The sequence below is a fragment of the Mus pahari genome, chromosome 10, assembly GCF_900095145.1.
Source record: "Mus pahari chromosome 10, PAHARI_EIJ_v1.1, whole genome shotgun sequence".
NCBI classification, from domain to species: domain Eukaryota; kingdom Metazoa; phylum Chordata; class Mammalia; order Rodentia; family Muridae; genus Mus; species Mus pahari.
Genome location: NC_034599.1, coordinates 106,942,597 through 106,965,621, shown reverse-complemented (window position 1 = coordinate 106,965,621; position 23,025 = coordinate 106,942,597). Strand labels below are relative to the sequence as shown.

At 42.1% G+C, this 23,025-nt stretch overlaps 1 protein-coding gene across 2 annotated transcripts in view; it reads left to right on the top strand.

The window, feature by feature from the left end:
• The first annotated feature begins 4,030 nt into the window (after nucleotides 1-4,030).
• Pdcd6ip (programmed cell death 6 interacting protein) overlaps nucleotides 4,031-23,025 on the top strand; it is a 55,361-nt gene continuing 36,366 nt past the window's right edge. For both annotated transcript variants that reach the window (XM_021208056.1, XM_021208055.1), the window contains exons 1-5: nucleotides 4,031-4,392; nucleotides 12,159-12,213; nucleotides 14,218-14,287; nucleotides 20,414-20,541; nucleotides 22,210-22,363. In XM_021208056.1, coding sequence (XP_021063715.1) covers nucleotides 4,184-4,392; nucleotides 12,159-12,213; nucleotides 14,218-14,287; nucleotides 20,414-20,541; nucleotides 22,210-22,363 — 616 coding nt within the window. In that variant the 5' untranslated portion in view covers nucleotides 4,031-4,183. The remainder of the gene's footprint in view (nucleotides 4,393-12,158; nucleotides 12,214-14,217; nucleotides 14,288-20,413; nucleotides 20,542-22,209; nucleotides 22,364-23,025) is intronic.

Here is a 23,025-nt window from a genome sequence, read left to right as displayed (position 1 = left end):
GAATTAACAGTTCGGGGGCCAGCTGCTCTAGAATACTCAGCCAGCACAGCATCGGCAAGAGAATTCCTGCCTCAAAAGCAAAGTAGAAGTGAGAACCAACCTCTGAAAAGTTGTCTTCTGACCTCCACACGTACTCTGTGGCTTGGGCATACCCCCATTCACACATACATTTTTAAATAAATAAATAAAAACCCTTACATTGAATCTTAAATTCTTGATAATTTTTGACCTATTTTATGTGACCCTTTTTTAGTCCCTCAGACTTGTAAGTAATTTGCCTGCTGAATGCTGACTCCTATGCAAAAACCCATCTGTAGCCCTCAATCTCTTCTATATCATCACCACAATGATTCTAATGCATGGGGGCGAGCACAGCCTGGGGAGGAAGTGGACCATGCCACCACCAGACAGAAGAACGGTAAGGCTGGGCAGGCACAAATCCCCGGGCGACTCTCAGATTTGAGAACAGCAGGCATGGAGGCAGCTCCCTGCCAAACTACCCGATCTGGAACACCTAAGCAAGACACTGCACTGAGAGGGCCATGACAATTGGGCACCTACCATAAAAACCTGGAGTTCTCCATGCTAATGAGGTGTCTAGATAGAACCTGGCTGTTCAGGCAATGAACTTCCCTTTCTTCCTTCCCACAAAAGCTATTTATTCCCTGGTTCACCCCAAGTAAAGTGTATACGGTCACATCCGCCATCAAATAAAAGTTTGGACAAGAACCCCCGGGAGGGAAAGTGGTGGTGATGAGGCCTTTGTGGTAAAGAGCCAGGACTAAATCTCCTGGAGAAGGCCTTTCCTCTTCCAGTCCCTCCATATTGTTGGCTCTCAATTGGAACCAAAGCGGATTCCATCTCCATCCTGGACTGAGCCTTCCCCTTCTTGCCTGGTGAGTAGTCGCCCTGAGAGGAAACACAGACCCTCAGACCTCGTTCCCAACTCCCAGTGATACACCGGAGGCACCTGGGTACACAGGAGACTAGGAACCACAGCATCAGTCTCAGACTCCGCTGTTTCTCACTGTGGAAAACACGGACTGGGACGCCTATTATGAGGCACCCTATAAGCGAGGCAGATATGCAGCCCGACATCCACTGCCCCACGTAAGACATAACCAGCTGAGGCAGGCCACAGCCGGAACTCCTCTGGCAACAGCCATTTCATCCGCCCTGCTCAGTGAGTTATCCACCGCCCTTCTTTCTGGCAACATATGTTCTCACCAAACACTCAGATACACAGGTACCCAAACCAGGTGCCATTCTTGGTTATGTCCCTTTCCTTATTTTCCTGTCTTGGTGTTAGTAAATTCAATTCTAAACTCAAAAAACATATCAGTTTTGTTTATCTTCCTTAGGTCAGATTTGATGATGAATTTTTTTTTTTTTGCCTGATTTCTGAACGTGTTTTACACTTTGCCTCACTACATCCTTCTGATGCACACTGGGCAGGGTGGCCGTGGGATTTACTGTAAGTAGAAAGTTTAACAAGAATAAAGACATTTTTATAGTGCACTGAGATGGATCAGTGGCTAAGGGGCTTGCCGCCAAATCTGAAGACCTGAGCTGGACCAGAAAAGGATTCCTACAGGTTGTCCTTTGACACACACACATACACACACACACCAGAAAAGGATTCCTACAGGTTGTCTTTGACCTACACACACACACACACACACACACACACACAAAACAGAAAAGGATTCCTACAGGTTGTCTTTGACCCCCCCCCACACACTCACACACCAGAAAAGGATTCCTACAGGTTGTCTTTGTCCTACACACACACAGACACACACACACACATACACACACACGTTTTCCCCTGAACTAAAAAGTAAATGTAAATGAATAAATAAAACTTCAATAAAATTTATTGTTAATGAACAAATATAATGTATAAAGCAAAATTATTACATGAAGATAAAAATAAGACAAAAAATGTATGTTTCTATTTACAAAGAATCAGCACCACTTTGGGGTACAATCCCTTTTCATCGTCCATATATACACATATTTAATTTTTTAAAACCAAGATAGTGTTACACACACACCCTGTTTTGAGTTGTCATTTTCTTAATGACCCCCAAGGTTTGTACGGCAACCCAGCTTCATCTTATGAAATATCCCATGTTTTCATTCATCTTTCAACTGTCCTGAAAAGTGCTTTATAGCTGGTCTGTTCAGAGTAGGATCTGGGACAGGCTGTAATGTCCCAGAGTTTTGCTTTTTTAAAAAAAAATTTTTTTTATACAACCATTGTTTTTTTTTTCCAGGCTGATACATTTTGAAGCATATACACCAGTTATGCTCCAGAACGTCACAGAATTTATTTTGCCTGTTGTATTTCTTATCCGTCACAGAATTTCTTGTTTCGCCCGTTGTATTTCTTATACACTATGTGTTCTGGTACTGGAGAGATGGTTCCTCTGTTAAAGAGCACTAGCTGTTCTTCCAGAGGACACAGGTTCGATTCCCAGAACCCACATGCAGCTCATAATTTCTGAAACTCCAGTTCCAGGGGATCTGATGCCCTCTTCTGACTTCAAGGGGCACTAGGAACAAACATGGTACACAGACATACATGCAGGCAGAAACCCCTATATATATATATATATATATATATATATATATATATATATAATAAAAAATGAAAAAAATTGCGTGTTTGATGTGAAGGCTTGGTAGATTCAAGTTAGTTTTGCCTGGAATGTTTCATGGACGATATTGTTCATCTACATCTGCTCCATCAAGAGTAGTGAGATGGCTCAGCAGGGAAAGGTGCTTGCTGCCAATCATGTCCATCTGAGTTCCACCCCTGAGACCCACGTGGTAGAAGGAACTGACTCCAGAAGTTGACCTTTTGACTTCTGCATACTCCACAATAAATAAAACATAATAAAAATAAACATTAAAAATACCATACTTGTCTTCTGGGAGGCCTTCAAGAAACATTCTGTGTATGGTGTGGGAGAGGGCTGGCCCCAGAGGAGGCCACCAGAGGGCAATGGGTCACCTTGAGTTGCAGGTGTTGAGGGTGTGCCTCAAGAGGCTACTGGGAACCCAGGTCGGCCTCTCTCACTCAGGCAGGGCAGCAAACAATCTTTAACTGTTAATCTATCTATCTATCTATCTATCTATCTATCTATCTATCTATCTAATATTGCTTAAGTACTACTGATTGTACTAAACAGATTCTAGACACTGACTACAAGTTCCATAATGATTTGTGGTGTAACTCTTCAACTTCCTGTCATTCTAGCCTCTACTTCCCTTTTAAGCTCTGGATATGGGATGTTTGGGGGCCTCTTTCCACCTAAGCCCTCTCCACCCGAGCCCTCCTTTAATGTCAAACTGTGAGTATTCTTTTAAATTCACCTTCTGGGAGGATGTTTCTTAAATTATCTTCCTTATGCTACGTTCTTCTAAGAGATCTCTTTCTACTTACCTTACTACCGTCTGTGTCCTTACCTGGTTGACTGCGCGAAGGCAGGGACTTTGCCCACTTTGGACTGAGGGACTGCACACACAGTGCACCTTCAACCGTACATCACAATACCCCCCAGGGTCTGGCCTCATAGGAGAAAGCATAACGAGGGAGTATTTCACCACCGGGCAGGATATATTGATCTATAAAATTAATTTTGTGTAATAAAAAAGGAAAAATACAATCAATTAAAAATATTTAAAAAGAAAAATAAAGAAGAATTTAAAGATAAATTAAAATCTTTTAGCTGGGTAGTACGGCGCATGCCTTTAATCCTAGCACTGGGGAGGCATAGGCAAGAAGATCTCCGAGAGTTCGAGGCCAGCCAGGACAGCCAGGGCTACACAGAGAAACCCGGTTTCGAACAAAACAACCAAACCAAACCAAAATAACCAAAAGAATCTTTTTGAAAGTTTAATCATCGCAGTAGGCTACCGCCTGATCCCACCACGCAGGCGCCGCACAGGCGAGCCCAGGTGAAGCGACGCTCTGGTGGCACCATCACGTGACCGAGCGGCGCGCCCCTCCGACTGCGCCTGCGCGGGGGCTCCCGGAAGTGGCCCGCTCGAAGCGCTGGCGGCCCAGTCCGTCCGCCCGTCGGTCCGCTCCCCCGCTGCCGGTGCCGAGCGCGCCTAGGCCGTGGTCGCCGTCCCTCCGTCTGTGCGGCCCGACGCGGCGGCCCGGGCGCTCACCATGGCGTCGTTCATCTGGGTGCAGCTGAAGAAGACCTCGGAGGTGGACCTGGCCAAGCCGCTGGTGAAGTTCATCCAGCAGACGTACCCGAGCGGCGGCGAGGAGCAGGCCCAGTACTGCCGCGCGGCCGAGGAGCTCAGCAAGCTGCGGCGCTCGGCGCTCGGCCGCCCGCTGGACAAGCACGAGGGCGCGCTGGAGACGCTGCTGAGGTGGGCCCGGGCGGCGGGGCTCCCTCCCGGCCTCCCTTCCTGTCCCCGCTCTCCTCCCCGCGTCCCTCCTTCCCAGCCCGGCTTCCTCCTTCCTTCCCAGCCTTTCCCTCTCCCCCGCGCCTGGCCTCTCCACTGGGACTCAGGCCAGCCGCGTAGGTGTGGTCAGCATTCTTTCCTGGTGAGAGGACTCGTAACCCTGCCCTCCCTCCCGAGTGCCTTCTGTCACCGAGGCTCCTTACCTGGGAGGACGTCTGCCGGGTAAAAATGATCTCTCTGGTTACAGCCGTTTGACCGGTTTTCACTTTTTGGGTGTTACAACTGGAGTCTCCCTTTTACAATCCCCGTTTGTGACTTTATGGGGCCACGTCTAGATTTCCTAATAATAGTTACGTAAGGGAAGGGAGAGAATTTGGACTCTGAACCAAATGTCGGTGACTTTTTACATTGTTCACTTGAAGTAAGTCATCTCTTGTTCAGAATAATCAAGTGACAGACTGACAGTTGTAAAAGTTAGGAGCTACAGTCATTTGAAAGAAAACTTGAGTGACATAGTAGACCGCAGAGACTGGTGACATGGGTGTATGCATATGTGGGGTACCCTGGTTCTCTTTGTAATTGGTGACAACTTAACATTTCCATGGTATCTTATGATCCAGTTTCCGGTAATATGATCTTGTTTCATGCAAGGGACGCTGGTGGATTAGGGTGGGAACAGAGATGTCCAGAGACACCCCTTAGTTTTGGCATCATCTTGCTCCTTTGATGTTTCCTGCAGAGGTGAGGTTTATGTGTTGTCAGATGGCCGCTAGCAACCCTTACCTTAGTTAGAATGGCTCCCAGCACTGAGTAGATTTTATCTGTTGACAGACTGTGGAGCCAGATTTCAAACAGTTCTCCCATGAGAGTTTTAAAGTGGATTTGCTTTAAAGTGCCTGAGTTTTGTAAAACTGTAAGGGACGTCTGAGAGTGCTGGGGTGTAGTCACATAGTGCTTGTCTATGGGTGGTCTATGTGGCCTGTGTATCCAGTGGCTGTCTCAAGTGCTTGATACACATTGCATCATCTGTTCCTCTAAGACAGTGGGTCTCAACCTGTGGGTCATGACCCCTTTGGGTTGGCATATCAGACATCCTGCATATCAGATATTTATATTATCATTCGTGACAGTAGCAGAATTACAGTTATCAAGTAACAACAGATTTTATGGTTGGGTGTCACTACACCAGGAGGAGCTGTATTAAAGGGTAAAGCATTAGAAAGGTTGAGAACCATTGCTGTAAGGGAAGTATTGCCTTCACCTTACGAGTCCTCAGACAGTGCCTGAGACATTATATATAGTAGTTGCCTTTGTGGTTAGACTTGGTGGCAAGCATCTTCCTGTACTTAGCTTTCTGGCCAGCCCTGAAGAGATGTTTATTTCTAAACTAAAATCCGTAGGGATTCTTGCTCTTTACTCCATCATTTCCTGTGTTGGATGTGTTTTAGGGGACATCTTTCAGTCATGCTGAGAAAGCATATTGGCTTTCTTTCAAGTTGTGTTAAACTTGCATAGGTCTCTATATTGTTAGGGAAGTATCTTAGGCTAGAGTCTTGATTGCCAGGTCTCTGTGAATCTTAAAGAGAGGGGTGTGGTATACTCTTGTGGTTTTGGCAGATGCCTTCCTAGAGAACTTTGGTATCTGAAACAGAGGCAGAACTGTTCTAAGGCAGCCATCTCAAACTTTGTGATCATGTACATGTGTAGTATATATGGCCTCTTCTGCCCATGCAACTCTGGTTTTGCTCGTTGACCTCAGATTGTGGAGGAAGAGGCTTGGTACGAAGGTGTCAGTATATCCTATGTAGTCATTCTTTTATACCTTTGCAGCAAGTAGCTTCGTGTCCTATTTTCTTCTTTGCTTACTTTCTAGCAGGGTTAGGATTAGGACTAATGGGTTGCCTGTTTTGTGTGGCCTGCAGACAACCCTTGGGTGGGTTAGCTCTGAGCCCCGGTTGGCCTAATGGTGTTTTGTGCTCACTCTGCCCTTTGCTTCAGTGCTTTTCCTGTTGGCCGGTATGCACATCACAGCTGTCTAGGCTTACGGTGCTGTCACCCATACATTGGTTTAGCCATGCTTGGCTCCCCAGTGAACCCCCAGTCTGGAGGTTCACAGTGGATTATTTTGTTCTCCCATAGGAGGGGAGAGTTCATTGGAATTTGGGTGGTGTTTAGTGCTGTGACAAAAATACCGAGAGAAAAGGAGAAAAGTTTGTTACTGTTTTCGATCTGTGGTTGTGGTTCAGTTGCTTTATGCCTGGAGTGAAGCAGCCTGAGTGTGTGATGGCAGAGGCTACTCACCTCTGGCAGCTGCGGGCATGGGGACAGTTAGAGAGGAGATGGTGCCCTTCAAAGGCACTCTTGCAGTGATCTTCTTCCATCCAGCTAAATGATACTTTTAGTAACCAATAGAACTCACCAGTGGGTTAACTCATGGATAAGCATTTCTTAATTCAGGTACCTCTCTAGATACCACTGGCAGGAGACTAAGTCTTTAACAAGTCAATTTTGGGGTGACACTGAATAGCCAAAGTACAGGAGGTGCTGGTGTGTTGGCCACTTCTTTCTTCCTCTATTTCCTTTCCTGCAAAGTGGCACTTTTCAGAGAACGTGTCTAGTTGTTGGGAGTTGAACGGTTGTTGTGTCTTTAGGCTTGGGGTAGGGACAGGGGCAGATGTTTCTTTCTTGTTATGAAAGTACTTACACAGTTTTTGCTTTTCCTTTTCATCAGTAGTCTAGAATATCCCTTTTCTGAAAAAGTGCCAGTTCTTGGTCTGTATCCAGCTGGCCTTACTGTGGCAGGTACATCTAAAGGCTCTGCTGCTCCAGGCTTTGCTGTAGCCTCCTTAAGATCTAGTGAAGGGAGTGAAGGCCCTGAGCCAGAGAGAATGTAATTTATTGACTCGAATGTGTAATGCATATCCTGATGTTGAGCTCCAGAGTTGATTGGTGGCCAGGTAAGGAACAGCATCATAAAAAATATGAAAGTAATTTTAAGTATAATGGGTGTTACTTTTTCATTGCTACGATAAAGCACCATGCCTGAGGTAACTTGGAAGGATTTATTAGAACCTATATTTCTAGAGTAGTGGTTCTCAACCTGTAGGTTTTAACTCCTTTGGCAAACCTGTATCTCCAACAGTATTTACATTATGATTCATGACAGTAGAAAGATTACAGTTATGGTTGGGGGTCACTACAACAGGAGGAACTGTATCAAAGGGTCTCAGCATTAGCTGAGAACCCCTGCTCTAGAGGGATGAGTTTATCACCATTATGAGGAAGCGTCAGACAAGGCAGCTGGAGCAGCAAACTGAGGGCTCAAATCTTGAACCATAAGCAGGGAGAGAGCACGTAAGAGATGGTGAGAGGCTTTGAACTCTCAGAGCCCACCCCAGTGACGTTCTCCAGCAAAGTTAAACCCCTGAAGCCTCCCAGTCAGTGCCATCGGTTGAGGACCAAATGTTCAAATGCCTGAGACCATAGAGGATATCTCATTCATGACCACAACAGTAGTCCATCAAAAGGTTTTAATACTTAAATTTTTTTTCCCTAGGGATAAGGGCACTTTCTTATATAATCCAGCCATGTCTTTCATAATTATGAAGTTTGCTGACTTCATTCAATCTGTTGAACTCAAGTTTTGCTGATACTCCATTGGTGAGGTTTATAGGTCCAGGATCTGGCTTCCAGCAGTTGCTTCAGTTACTAATGCCTCTTTAATGTCCTTCAGTCGGAGTAGTACTACTCCTTTTATCATTTGAGCCTTGGCTTTATTTCCCTTTAATGGTTCCTAGGAATCAAATGCAGGGACTCAGCCACTCGAGGCTAGTGAACTACATTCTACCTATGACTTTGGCAGTTTTGAAGAGTTCAGGCTAGTTGCTTTGCAGAATATCTTTCCTTTCCTTTCTTTCCCTTTCCCTTTCCCTTTTCCTTTTCCTTTTCTTTTTCTTTTTCCTTTTCCTTTTCCTTTTTTTTCTTTTTCTTTTTCTTTTATTATTTTTTTAAGACAAGGTCTCTCTAGGTAGTTTTGGCTGTTCTAGAACTTACTATAAAGACTAGGTTGGCTTTGAACTCAAAAGAAATCCTGAGTGGTTTGACTAATGGTATGTGTCATCATATCTGGCCCCTCTGATGCNCCCCCCCCCCCGTAAGGTTTTGAATCAGATTACCGTGTGGCTTGGGTGTTTGTGCCCAGGTGGGCCTGTGCTGCTTTCAGGGCATGTTAGGAGTGTGGTGCCATATGATAATTTGGATTTTTATGACTTGGTTAGGATACTGTTTGCCAGGTTCCTTGACTTTACAGTTAATGAGTATACTTCTTAATAAACATTTGTAGGATACCACATCAAACTTTTATTATTGTTCTGTTGAAGCTGGCCTCAAGCTCTTGTTCTTCCTGCCTCTGTCTCCCCAGTATTGAGATTACAGCTGCAGAGCATTGCCTCTAGCTCATATAGTGCCAGAGATTGTATCCTGGGCTTTGAACACACAAAGCTTTGATTATTTTTACTATCCATTGATGAATATTACCTGTACTGGCTGTTTTTGTGTGTCAACTTGACATAGACTGGAGTTATAGAGGAAGGAGCTTCAGTTGGGGAAGTGTCTCCATGAGATACAGCTGTGGGGCATTTTCTCCTTTGGTGATGAAGGGAGGAGGGCCCATTGTGGGTGGTGCCATCTCTGGTCTGGTAGGTTTAGGTGATATAAGAGAACAAGTTGAGCAAGCCAGGGGGAGAAAGCCAGTAAGTAACATCCTTCCATGGCCTCTGCACCAGTTACTACCTCCACGCTCCTGTCCTGACTTCTTTTGGTGATGAACAGCAGTGTGGAAGTGTGAGCTGAATAAACCTTTTCCTCCCCAACTTGCTTCTTGGTCATGATATTTGTATAGGAATAGAAACCCTGACTAAGACATTACCACACTGGATATATACTGTGGGAGAAGATTTACTAGTTGTCATTACACAACATGTGGAGCAAATTCTAGTCACCTGCTTATTTACTTCCCAATACTGTTCTTTTCTTCAGTGGATTGTGATTTGTCAGTGTGTGTGTGTTCATCAGGATGTGGTTGCATGTGTGTATGGGTCTGTGTGCATGTGTGTGCATGTGTGTGCATATGTGTGCATGTGTGTATGATTCTGTGTGCATGTGTGTGCATTTGTGTGGAGGCCAGAAGTCAGCCTTGGATGCCATTCTTCTGCTGCATCCACTTGTTCATTCTCCTTTAAAATTTGTCAGTCTGTCTCTTTAATGCATATGAATATGTCTGTACATCACATTCATGCCTTGTGCCTATGAAGACCAGCAGAGGGTATTGGATGCCCTGAAACTGGAGGAGAACATGTCTGTGAGCCACCATATGAATCAAACCCATGTCCATTGGAAGATTGTCAGTACTCTTAACCTCTCCTGACCTCCACTCTGTGTTTTGAGACAGGGTCTCATTGAGCTTGTAGAGTAGGCTTGGCTGGCCAGAGCTTTAGGGTACGTATGCTGAGGTTACAAGCAGGGGATCAAACTTTCCTCCTTTTTGTGTGGCAGGCACTTTACTGACTGAGCCATCTACTCAGCTTCTTGTTTGATTGTTCTCTGTGTGGCCATGAGGAGTTCCTTGAGACCTGTTCCTTGTGGTTTGGCTGCTTTGCTCTTTGTTTTCCATGTCTCCATCACTTTCTGACTTGATTCTTTTGTTTTCCCAGTTATATCCATTTCTCTTTCCTTAGTGCAGGAGGTTATCTGGACAACAAGTGTTTCTTGTTCTGGAGAGGTGTCATTACTTCAAGGCCCTCTCAGTGTATGTAATGTATAATATACATTTGTAGTTGTTCTTCTTTATCTCTACAATGTTAAAAAATGGGTTCATGGGGGCTGGAGAGATGGCTNAGTGGTTAAGAGCACTGACTGCTCTTCTGAAGGTCCTGAGTTCAAATCCCAGCAACCACATGGTGGCTCACAACCATCCGTAATGAGATCTGATGCCCTCTTCTGGTGTGTCTGAAAACAGCTACAGTGTACTTACNTATAATAAAAAAAAAAAAAAAAAAAATGGGTTCACATTGATACTTCCAGTCCAGAATTACATTTTGTTCCAGCCCCGCCCCTTCCAGTATTTGGGATTCTTTCCTTTGACAGTGAGGTAACTGACTCCCATGAGCGTCTGTGTGTTTTTAATGACTCACTTTGCTCAGTTTGCAGTCAAACTTACTGTCATGCATGTTGCTCTCTGCCTCTCTTGCTTGCCTTCTTGAAACTACCTCCAGAAGTAATCATTGGAAAGCCGGTCATGATGAAGGTGGCAGGGGTGTGGACAGGAATAAGTGAAGGGAGAGGAGGCCAGCCACCCAGCTTAGCTTTGACCCTCTGTTGCCAGTTACTGGTTAAAGGCTCACCCTGAGTGCAGTGACTCGGGGAAGGGTGGTCGATTTGCTGCATTGTGTGATATTGATTACTGTGTGGATTATATACTGCAAAGAACAAGAAGTGAGGACTTTGGGTTGGCGGACCTGAGATACATGTAATTTGTGAGCTTTTAGGGGGCTGTTGTGTCAGTAATGGATATGCCTAAACTGTCTGAAAGTTGAAGATCAGTTGTTAATCAGTTGATTAGATATGTGAACTAGACTTAGTGAACCTCTTTTTAAATATTCAGAGAGGCTATGTAACCATGGGTGTTCTGGAACTTGCTATGTAGAAAAGGCTGGCCTCACAGAGATCTGCCTGCCTTTGCCTCCCCAGTGCTGGCAATAAAGGTGTGAGCTGTCACACAAGGCCAAACATAGCCATCTTAATAAACTATTTTAAGAAATACAAAGTTTACAAGTAGGTGTTTGTTGACTTGTACTGAATAGCATGAGGTGAATGTTTGTCCATCGTGGTGAGTATCCTTTTTCATTTTTAGTATAGCTCTTTATTGTACATAATTTAGTGTGTGGTTTAAGGATTGCATTTAGTGACCTTAAAACAAATGGTTAAGTTGGATTTGTGGGCCACTGTAATTGGGGACAAGTAGAGTCTTAGTCAGTATTCTATTGCTGTGAAGGGACACTGTGACCAAGGCAGCTCTTAGAGAAGAAAACATTTAACTATGGCTTGCTTGTAGTTTTAGAGGTTTAGTCCATTATCAGCATAGTGGAAGGGAAGTCTTGCAGCAAGCAGGCAAACATAGTGCTGGAGAAGTGGCTGAGAGTTAGTTCTACATCCAGATCCACAGGCAGCAGGAAGAGAGAGACTGGCTGTCTTGTACTTTTGAAACCTCAAGGTCTACCCCAATGACATAACAGGGCCATTCCTACCCCAACAAGGTTACACTTCCTAATCCCTGTCAAGTAGTGTCACTACTTAATGACCAAACATTCAAATCTATGAACCTATGGGAGTTGTTCTCATTCAAACCACCACAAATAGTTTTGGTTTATTCTCTTAAAAATTTATTATTTTAATTATATGTGTATGGGTGTTTTGCCTGCATGTATGTGCACTATATGTATGCCTAGTGCCCACAGAGAACAGAAGAGGATGTAGAGTCTAGAAGATGTGGAACTGGAGTTAGAGATGGTTAGGAGCCACTAATTGTGTTCTGGATTGAACTCAGGTCCTCTGCAAGAGCAGCCAGTGTTTTTAACTGCTGAGCCTTCTCTCCAGCTGTTGAGTTTATATAAATTCATGTCATTTTACTCTGCTAATAATTAGTCTTTCTCTCTCTCTCTCTTTTTAAATAGATATTATGATCAGATTTGTTCCATTGAACCCAAGTTCCCATTTTCTGAAAATCAGGTAAGCTGTTAATTTTGCTGTCAAGTTGTGATTGCAGGTCACCCACTTCTTTCTACCTGTGGGTCTGTTTCATTGAAGTCAGTGATATGTCTTTACTATGGTTAGGCTTCTGTGGGAGTTTTATATAAAATAGAAAGTTTGACTCTGTCAGATGTGAATATTGTCTTCTGAAGATTCTCCTGAATTTTCTCTATGTCCTCAGTCAGTTTTGAAGCTTGTATAGAGTGTTAATCTCTATTTTATACCAATGGGATCTCTCTATTTTCACCCTTGACTTTTTTTGAGGATGGTTGAGACAGGGTCTCTGACTGTCCTGGAATTTACTATGTAAACCAGGGTCGCCTTGAACTCAAGAGATCAGTTTGCCTCTGCTGGGATTAAAGGTATGTGCCACCAAGTTTGGGAAAGCCTTTTTGTTTGTTTGTTTGGTTTTTTGACACAGGGTTTTTGTATATCTCTGGCTGTTCTGGAACTAGCTCTATAGCCCAGACTGGGCTTGAACTTAAAGAGATCCACCTGCTTCTGCCTCCTGAGTGCTGGGATGAAAGGTGTATGTACCTCTGCCTGGCCTATTCTTGTACTAGTAGTTTTGCAGATAAAGTTACCATTTGTTGAGACTCCCTTTAAGGAAGTCCAGGGTGAAAGTTCCATTGAACCTGTGGCTCCCAAACACTCTACCACCAAATTACATCCCCAGCCCTCTTTCTGTCTTTTATTTTGAGGCAGGGACTCACTAAGTTGTTGAAGCTGGCTTTCAACTTCAACTTATGTAACCCAGGCAGACCTTGAACTTGTGACCTTCCTGCCTCAGCCTCCTCAATAGCTGGGATTATAGGCCTGTGCTAACAGGCCCAGCTAGTTTTCTATTAGGTGAAATTTTTATTCATCTATAATCATGTGTAGCTTAACTCTTTACAAAGTAAGTATATTGTATAACTACTACTCAGATCAAGAAATAAAATATTATCTTCCATTCTCCCCTAAAAGCCATTCTCTTATGTCTTTAATTTTTAAGATTTATTTATTTATTTATTTATTTATTTATTATATGTGAGTACACTGTAGCTGTCTTCAGACACTCCAAATCAGATATGTCAGATGGTTGTGAGCCACCATGTAGTTGCTGGGATTTGAACTCAGAACCTTTAGAAGAGCAGTCAGAAGAGCACTCTTAACCCCCAAGCCATCTCTCCAGCCCCCTCTTATGTCTTTAAAAAATACTTTATTAGTGTAAAATTTAATGTTGAAGCTTCACAGCTTGCATTTTGAATGCTATTTCTAATTGTATGTAACTTCATTATTGTATGGTCTTTGAGTCTGGTTAATTTTGGTGTGCTATTTTTATTTCCAGGTTTTTAAAAATAATAAAGCAAAATAAAAAATATATTTTAGACCCTATGTGGTGTCACATACCTTTCACCAACACATGTAGGAGACAGAGACAGACAGATTTCTGGGAGTTTAAAACTAGCCTAGTCCAGGGCTACACAGTTAAACCTTGCCTCCCAAAAAAAAAAAGACTGTATTTTTTAGTAGTATGTGTGGATATGATATGTGTGGATATAATGGTCTGCATGTGGAAGTCAGAGGACAGCTCTGGGAGTCGGTTCTGTTCTCTCCATCTTTGCATGAGTTCCGGGGATTGAACTCATTTTATAAGGATTATGTGGCAAGCTCTTTATCTGCTGGGCCATCTCAGCAGCCCGTTTTTCCTCCTTGGTAGGAGAGCTGTTCAGTTTGGTCCACAGGAAGCCTTATGGCGCTTTATTTCCTTTACTTCTCTTTGTTTATAAAGACCACACGGAATAATGTTTTGAAATACCGTAATGTTAGTATTTTACATGGGGGAAAAAAAAAGGTTCATAAGAGGGAAAGGGTTCATTGGGTAGAGGTGGCAGCTGCACAGGTTGAACTTTGTCTTCCTAACTGGATTTTTCTTCAGTATCTAACGAAGTCCAAAGAGGTAATAAATGTTTTTTGTTTCCTCTCCTTCCTTCATCCTAGATCTGCTTGACATTTACGTGGAAGGATGCTTTTGATAAAGGTTCCCTTTTTGGAGGATCTGTAAAATTGGGTATGTATGTTTAATAAAAATTATAGACTTGAACATTTTTGCTGCTTTTAGATTTTTTTAAAGTTGGTTTCTTAATGACTCCTTGTGAATACTGCAGTTTTTAAAAAGTCTCATTTTCTTTTTTGACTTCAACTTCTAATCCAATGTAATTTCAAAATAATTGCAGAGCCCATGCCTTGCCAGGCACTGTCCTAGTTAAAAAGATGCGTAAGGCAGTTCTGTCCAGTTTGGTTGTGAAGACAATTATCTCACAGAAATGTACTATGTGTACATATGTGCAGAATGCAGCCTGTGATAATGTTTTGATCCATATGAAACTACATGTCTGCTAGTGGTCATGTTCGATTGTTGTCTGATGATATTGTACCTGTCCTGGTTCATGTAACTACACACATAAGAACAAAGTGCTTAAAGGCTCATTTCTCAGAATGTATTGAAGTCATTGAGGTACGGCTGTAAAACTCATGGGAGCCTGGATGAGCAAGAAGTTAATTTTACTTGTAGGAAGCAAGCAACGAGGTAGGTCTTGAAGGATGAGTTTGTATAACCAAGTACAGAGGGTGATAAAGACGTCTAGATCAGTTAGCCTTAATTTCCTCATCTGAAAAATGGAAGTAGTATTTAGTTTATATAGTTATTATATAGGTTAAAAGAGTGGACACAGTTAAAGTCTTTAAATGTTTCATTTAAAAAAAGTTTCAGGTGGGTGGAAACAGTTAAAGTCTTAAATGTTTCATTTAAAAAAAGTTTCAGCTGAGTGGTGGTGGCGCACACCTTTTATCCCAGCACTTGGGAAGGCAAAGGCAGGTGAGTTCGAGGCCAGCCTGGTCTACAAAGTTAGTTCCAGGACAGCCAGGGATACACAGAGAAACCCTGTCTCAGAAAAAAAAAAAGGTTTCAGTGTTCACTAAGTATTAACTACAGTGAATGAATAATAGTAATGTTGTTACTATATATGAACCATATTTGTATACATACATATGATGTATATATTTTTATAAATGTGTTATATGTGTGTATATTTTATATAGTAGATATACATTACATAAGATACAGTATATACACACACACACACACACACACATATATATATATATATGATATGTACATAGATGCACTTAAGTAAATATATGTTTTTACCTTTGTAGGTACGAAAGTAGGATATTATATAATCTTATGTACTATATGTTCTATATAAAATGTGGTCAATATAACAATTATGGTTGAAATTGTAAGTTGAATTGGATTTTGAAGGGTTGTGGTAATGGAAGATAGATTGTAAAGAGGTAAAAATAAACTCTTGAATTTGCACTTTCCCATGTTCACCTTAATAGCCAGTTATTATTACTTACATCCAGGTACTGTGGACAGGTCTTCATATGTATTATGTTACTGAATTCCCAGTAACACAGTAAGGAAATACACTTTGATGACTAGTTGAGTATATTAGCTTGGAAGAGTTAAGTGACTTGTGAAGGGTGTGTGGCTAGGATTTAAAGGAGCTGAGAGGAATCCAGAGAGCCTGCCTCTAAGACTAGAGAAACAGACCATTGGGAGATCTGAGAGATGGTGAGTTAGACTAGGTAATGTGGGAGGTCACAGAAGGATTGGGCTTGGAAGAACTTTGGTGACGTGAAATTGACTGGCTTTGCTGCCTGTCAGAGGGAGGAGGAGGAACAGTGGGTTGACTCTGAGATCGGGCTGGTTGGATATTTAGTTTATGATATGTCTAATGTGGCTTTTCTGTTACCACTTCTGTGTAAGTGTTTCTCTGACATCTGGAAATGGTAGATTTGAAGCTCAGAAGAGGGAGTTCTAGGTTTGGTAACAGTTAATCATTAGTGATAAAATTCATCCCCTCTGACAGATTATAGGCAAAAGCATATAAAAATCAGAACTAGAGTGAAGTTGAGAAAAAGCTTTTGGGTCATGGAGGACTCAGGAAATCACTGTGAAGTGAATGTTGAAGTGTTCTCAGGGTGAGGCTGTCTAGTGCTTCTGACACTTGGTTGCATGTTACAACAATTGGGGGGCATGTTAAAGGTGTAAATGCAGTGTAGTGTACCTGGTGCCACAGAAGGAATTGTTGGGGTGGAGCACTTGAGTAACTATCTCCAGCTGACTGGTGATTGTGCAGACTGACTGGGGCTGACTATGTGGGGTTGAAACAGGTTGTAGTGGGACTTCTGGAAGATGGTCATTTCTAGTAGCAAAAATTAGAAATTGAATGTTCTTCAGTAGTATCTTTCTGCACACTTGCTGCTCTTGTGTCCTTTTAGAAGAGTGAGTTTCCATGCTGACATGTATGTGGGTGGTGTGTTAAACTGTGCCCAGAGAACACTGAATTCAGTAACCTACATCATACACTTTAAGGGCCCTTTGCTTTGGGCTCCTAGGGATGCTTGTAACGAACCTCTTCCCTCTCCTCCTTGGAGCTTGCATCCAGGCAGCCTGAGCACGTGCAGTGGCAATTTGTGAAAAGCTGTGTGTGAGCATGACTATAGTTATTTGTGAAAATAGAAAACGTTTATTTCTAAGAGGTAAGATAGTGGGTGATTGGTGCTGGCAAGATGGCTCAGCAGGTAAGAACACTGACTGCTCTTCCGAAGGTTCTGAGTTCAAATCCCAGTAACCACATGGTGGCTCACAACCATCAGTAATGAGATCTGACGCCCTCTTCTGGTGCGTCTGAAGACAGCTACAATGCACTTATGAATAATAATAAATAAATCTTAAAAAAAAGATAGTGGGTGATTTTAATTTTCCTTCCTTTTGTAATTGTAATTTGTTTTTTAACAGTTGTTTGAATTTTGGAAAACAGTTATTATTTGTAACTAAGTTCTTTTCTTAAGATGAACTTAGTGTAGAAGAAGAGATTGTTGCAAACAAGAACAGAGTTGGATGCTAGGAAAAAAAATGGGCTCTATTGAAAGGGAGAATAGAATATTTATTGCTTTAAAAAGCTGGTTTCAGTTTAAATGCTATAGAAGATATCATGAAGTTAGAAAAGTGCAAATCTCAATTAAAAGAACAAAAAGTAATCAGAAATCTCTCAGATATGAAAAAGTATGAAAATAAAATGGCAGATGACAGCCTGGGGTAATGATAGTTATGAGAAATACAACAGCATTTATTGCTGGTACAGTTAGTTGTAACACTTAATTCTTCAGCTCTTTGAAGTTTTAAAAAATATTTTTTTGATCTCCCCAACCTGCCTCCCTATTCTTTATTAGTCAGATGTTGATGGTCTGAGTCCAGGCACACTGTCTACATTTTTTTTTTCTAAAGAAAATGTTAGTATAGGGGTGGAGAGATGGCTCAGCAGTTAAGAGCACTGGCTGCTCTTCCAGAGGTCCTGAGTTCAATTCCAGCAACCACATGGTAGGTCACAACCATCTGTAATGAATTCTAATGCCCTCTTCTGGTGTACAGATATACATACAGATAGAGCACTCATTCATAAAATCAATAAATAAATCTTAAATGAAAAAGAAAATTTTAGTATCAAGTTTTAAATTTATTTTATCTAATAATCTAAAACCATCCTGCTTGGATTTCGTCCTGGCCACTACTCTGTAGCCCTAGAACTCTGGAGGTAGGATGATGAGATTTAGCTTGGCCTTGGCTCTGAAGAGTTCTGGGCCAGCCTGGGTAACCAAGAGTGTGTGAGATGACAGCAGCAGTAGCCCTGTACTGTTTGATGCATGTTCTGCCTTAAGCTTTACTGCCTTAAAAGTTTTTTTGTCAACTCTGTTGACTTCTGTAATTTCCTACACTTATTCTGGGCTCACTTTTTAGTTGCCTGTTTTTGAGATAGTGTTTTAATGTAGTCCAGGCTGACCTGAGCTCCTTTTGTAGCCAAGGAAGACTCCGAAGCCCTGATATCCTCCTGCCTCCATTTCCCAAAATGCTGGGGATTCAGGCATGCACATCTTCACTCCCTTCATCATTTATTCTTCTTTAGGACCCCCTCTCACTATTCACTATGTGGTGTTACCTTGGTTTCATGCAGTTATTTAGAATTCGATTGGAGCAGTTAGTGTGTCTGCTGAGTGATTAAGGAGGGTTGAGGACAAGTAGAGAACTGGCTGCCTTTAGAGAGATGCTGACTTCATGGTCCTACTGTGTAGAGTAGACCTCTGTCATTTTGCTCTGGTTCTCTGGGATGGGCTTGCAGTGCTCTGTGCAGGCAGCCTTCTGAGTGTTTGGCCTGGCAATCAGTGTCTGGTGAACTATATATAAAATGTTAAATTATACTGTGATTGAATTTTACAAGTAACTGAGAGCTATTGTAGATTAAAAGAGTTATTTTTAAATTTGATAAAATACACAGTCTGCTATCTTAATCATGGTAAGCATACAGTTCCAAGTGGTACTGATTATGCTTACTGTTCTAGTTAGGGTTATTATCGCTGTATTGAAACTCCATGACCAAAGCAACCTGGGGAGGAAAGAGTTTATTTGGCTTACATTTCTAGGTAACAAGCCATCACTGAGGGAAGTCAGGGTAGGAACCTGGAGAGAGGAGCTGATGCAGAGGCCATGGAAGAGTGCTGCTTATTTGCTTGCTTCCCATGGCTTGCTCAGGATCACCAGCCCAGGGGTGGCCTTACCCATCAATCACTAATTAAGAAAATGCCCTATAGGCCGGTCGTGGTGGCGNATGCCTTTAATCCCAGCACTCGGGAGGCAGAGGCAGGCGGATTTCTGAGTTCGAGGCCAGCCTGGTCTACAAAGTGAGTTCCAGGGCAGCCAGGGCTATACAGAGAAACCCTGTCTCGAAAAACCAAAAAAAAAAAAAAAAAAAAAATGCCCTGTAGGCTTACCTACAAGGTAATCTTTGGAGACATTTTCTTAATTGAGGTTCCCTCCTCAGATGACTCTAGCCTGGATCAAGTTGACATAAAACTACTTAGCACACTTTTTGTACTGTGCAGTCATCTTGCCATCTGGTGTTAAAGCTCTTTCCTTTTACAGAACTGAAATTGTACCCATTAAACAGTAACTTCCCATCCCTCTCTCCCTGTTAGCTTCTGGCAGACCTGTTCATCCTCTTGTCTTTGAATGTTACTGTTGTAAGTAGACTTATATGTCTGTCTTTTTAAGAAGTTGTAGGAAACAATGCATGGAATTGTCTTTTAACCATTTTGAAGTACATGGTTTTTCATAGGACAAGGTCCATTCACATTGTAAAGCAACTTTATTTTGAAGTACTTTATTTATTGAACTACAAAACCTGCTGGCCCGCATCTTTCTACCCACTGTCTTTGTACTTTGTGTCTCTAAGACTTGGACTTCCTTAAGTATTTCCTGTAAGTGGAATCTTCAGTTGTTTTGTGACTGCTTATTTCACGTAAGGCTTGTCTTATGTTCCTTCCTTGGTGGTTGACTGATAAATACTTCACTCAGGTTGCTGTTTGAGTAATGCTGCTGTGAACATAAGTGTAGAAATTCCTCGATGAGATTTTGTGTTCAGTTCTTTTTGGCATATACCCAGGAAGGGGATTTCTGAGTTGTGTGATAATCTATTTTTAATGTTTTGAGGACCCATGCACTGTTTCCGCACAAAGGCTGTGGCTCATCTCTGTTGTCATCAAACTTGCTCTTTTTATCTTTAAATTAAATAGTTATATTGAAGGATGTGGGTTGTGTAGAGTTTTCATCAGAGAGAGGGAAGTTGGGAAGACCATCCAGGAAGCACTGGCATTGACTCAGGATTATGTGGATGAAGGGGCTTGCTTAAAGTACTTGAGTATGTGCATGTGTGTATATGCACACATATACACATGCATTGTGTCTGTTGGGGGGGAGATAAAAATTTGAAAAGTCCTGGAAAAATGGAAATGATTTATTTGAATTTAAGAAATAACATAAAAATAAGTTTTAAATTTTGAACTTGGCAATTGTAAAAATACGGGAACAAAAAGTAGGAGAAAAAGAATAATTTATTTATCCTTTGAGTTTTTGATGCTAGACATAATGTGGGAGTATGGGCAACCAGCCTGCAATAGGAGAGAAGGCAGGTCTTGGGAGAGTTCATGGGCTAGAGGCCATGGTATTACTCATTTAAACATTGTTTTCTTTAGAAAAAATAATGATACACTTTTCCTTCTCAATTTTTTCCAGCTCTTGCAAGCTTAGGATATGAAAAGAGCTGTGTGTTGTTCAATTGTGCTGCCTTAGCTAGCCAGATTGCAGCAGAGCAGAACCTGGATAATGATGAAGGATTGAAAACCGCTGCTAAGCAGTACCAGGTATGCAGAGGAGCAGTTTCTACACAGGGATGCACACTGGATTCAAGGGGTGATTGGCATTTAGGTGATAGCTGCTGCCTTCTTCACGACTGATGCTCCGCGGAAGTCGTGATCTTCAGTAAACTGATCCTCGTTGTTGATAAACACTTCAGCACTGAAGCAGTTGTTCTCTGGCCTATGTCTGTTTTCCTCCCTGTGTACACCCACCCAGCACCTAGCACAGTGCCTGGCACATAATAGAGGCTCAGTGAATGTTGATTGGACAACAAAGATGAATATGTGGAAAACCTCTTAGAAGTGAATGACTTCATTCAAAAATAGTTAGATATTTGTGTGTTTTCTCAGGGTGAGGCACATCCAGACTTTTAAGTGGTATGACAAAATTAAGAACTTTTGGCAAGAAAATAAGTTAACTATAGACTGTGGAGAAGTGCTGTTTAAATGTGATCAGTGTGGTCAGGCCTGGAAGGTTTTTAAGATAGTTAACTAGCTTAGGACTAGTCATAGGCAATATACCATGCTGTTCTGAGACCGTTTATTATGTACTCAGTTTTTATTTTTTGTTTCAGATAAAAGAACAATAAGTGTTTTTTCATTGAAAAAGTATGTGTGTGTGTGTGTGTGTGTGTTTATGTGTATGGAGGTCAGAGGACAACTTAAGGGAGTTGGTTTCTCCTTTCACTTATGGGTCCCATGGCTTGAACCCAGGTTGTCAGGCTTGGTGCAGGCACTTTTACATACTGAGCCATCTTGCTGACCTCATAATGGTCTCTTGTTAATACCATGACTTTGAGTTTTGTCTGTGTAGCCTACCAAGCTAACCAACTTTAAAAATTCCAGAGTGATATTTCCTTTTTCTCAGCGTAATTTGTTTTATAAAAAGATATTTTAGTAGTAACCCCAACAAGATAAAGTTGGGATGAAAAATATAGAGGGGAACACTGAGTATGATGTTCTGAAGTCCAGAGAGAACGTCAGTGCATGCTGGTCCTTTGATTGCCATTGGGAGTGCTTCCTAATAAGCACAGGGGGCTTATTCTATACTAAAAACATTTGTGTAGCGGATGGAGGAATGTCTCAGTCATTAAAGTATTTGCCTTGTAAGCTCAAGGACCTGAGTTTGATACCCCAAATTCATACAATTAATGCTGGGCTTGGTGGTGTGTACTGTAATCCTGTTCCTGGGGGCTTGCTTGCCAGCCAATCTAGCCTAATGGGTGAGCTCCAGACCAATGAGAGGCCCTGTCTCAAAGGAAGTAGGTGGTGGGCCTGAGGATGACACTTGGGATTGTCCTTTGGCCTACACACACACACACACACACACACACACACACACACACACACACACACACAGAGAGAGAGAGAGAGAGAGAGAGAGAGAGAGAGAGAGAGAGAGAGAGAGAGATTTGAATAGTGTTTTATCTTTTCACCTGTGAAGAAGTGTGTCTGATCAATTGTTTGATCACCTTTTACATTCACTTATGATATTCTCCCCATAGTCTCCTTTGAATCTTGGTTAAAATTTTGCAAAGGCCCACCTATGAATTGGGATGTATGGAATGTATGGAAATGTATCTATAATTACCATCTTTTCAGTTGGCAAGTAGAAGATGTTTGTGTGTGATAGTAGAAAATTAAGTCTCAATGTTTCATTTTCTCTTTTTCTAGTTTGCTAGTGGTGCCTTTTTACATATTAAAGACACAGTGTTATCTGCCTTAAGTCGAGAGCCTACTGTGGACATATCTCCAGATACTGTTGGAACTCTCAGTCTTATTATGCTGGCCCAAGCTCAAGAAGTATTTTTCTTAAAAGCCACAAGAGGTAACTCCAATTTCTTCTTTACTGTGTTCCATGTGAAAATAAGTGCTAGGCTTTTATACTAAGACAGTGATTAGAACACAGTATCAGGTAGGTAGGGTCCTAAGAGGTCATTGAGTACTTAAGCTCACTTCAGAGGGAGAGTTACCTGGAAGAAGATGGAAAGCTTCATGTGGCAGTGGCATAGCCTGGGGGGTGGTTATGGGATCACTGCATTCTTCAAGTTAGCTCAGAATGGTTTCTTTTAAGATTTTATTCAAGTGTGTGTGCAAGTGTCAGTGCTCTGCAGGTGAAAAGAAGGGACAAGACTCCTGGGGCTGGAGTCCCAGGCACTGTGAGCCACTTGATGTGATACAGGGGGTCTTTTCTTCATGTTTGAGCAGCAAGTGCTCTTAGTTATTGAGCCATCCAGAATGGCTTCTTAATGTTGTCCTGTTAAAACTAGATGTAAATGATAACGAGGTGCTATTCAAGCAATGTCCTTGGTGAACCGGCTATAAAAGCAATCCTAGTAAAGGTGTGTTAGTCGGTATGAGAGGTAGAGATTGAATATCTAAGTACAGAGTGATTGAAAATGCAGAAGTACAAACACATCGTATTTTTTCTTAAAATGGCAGCTTTGTTGGATTTGGTGGCTCATGCCTGTAATCCTACACACCTTGGAG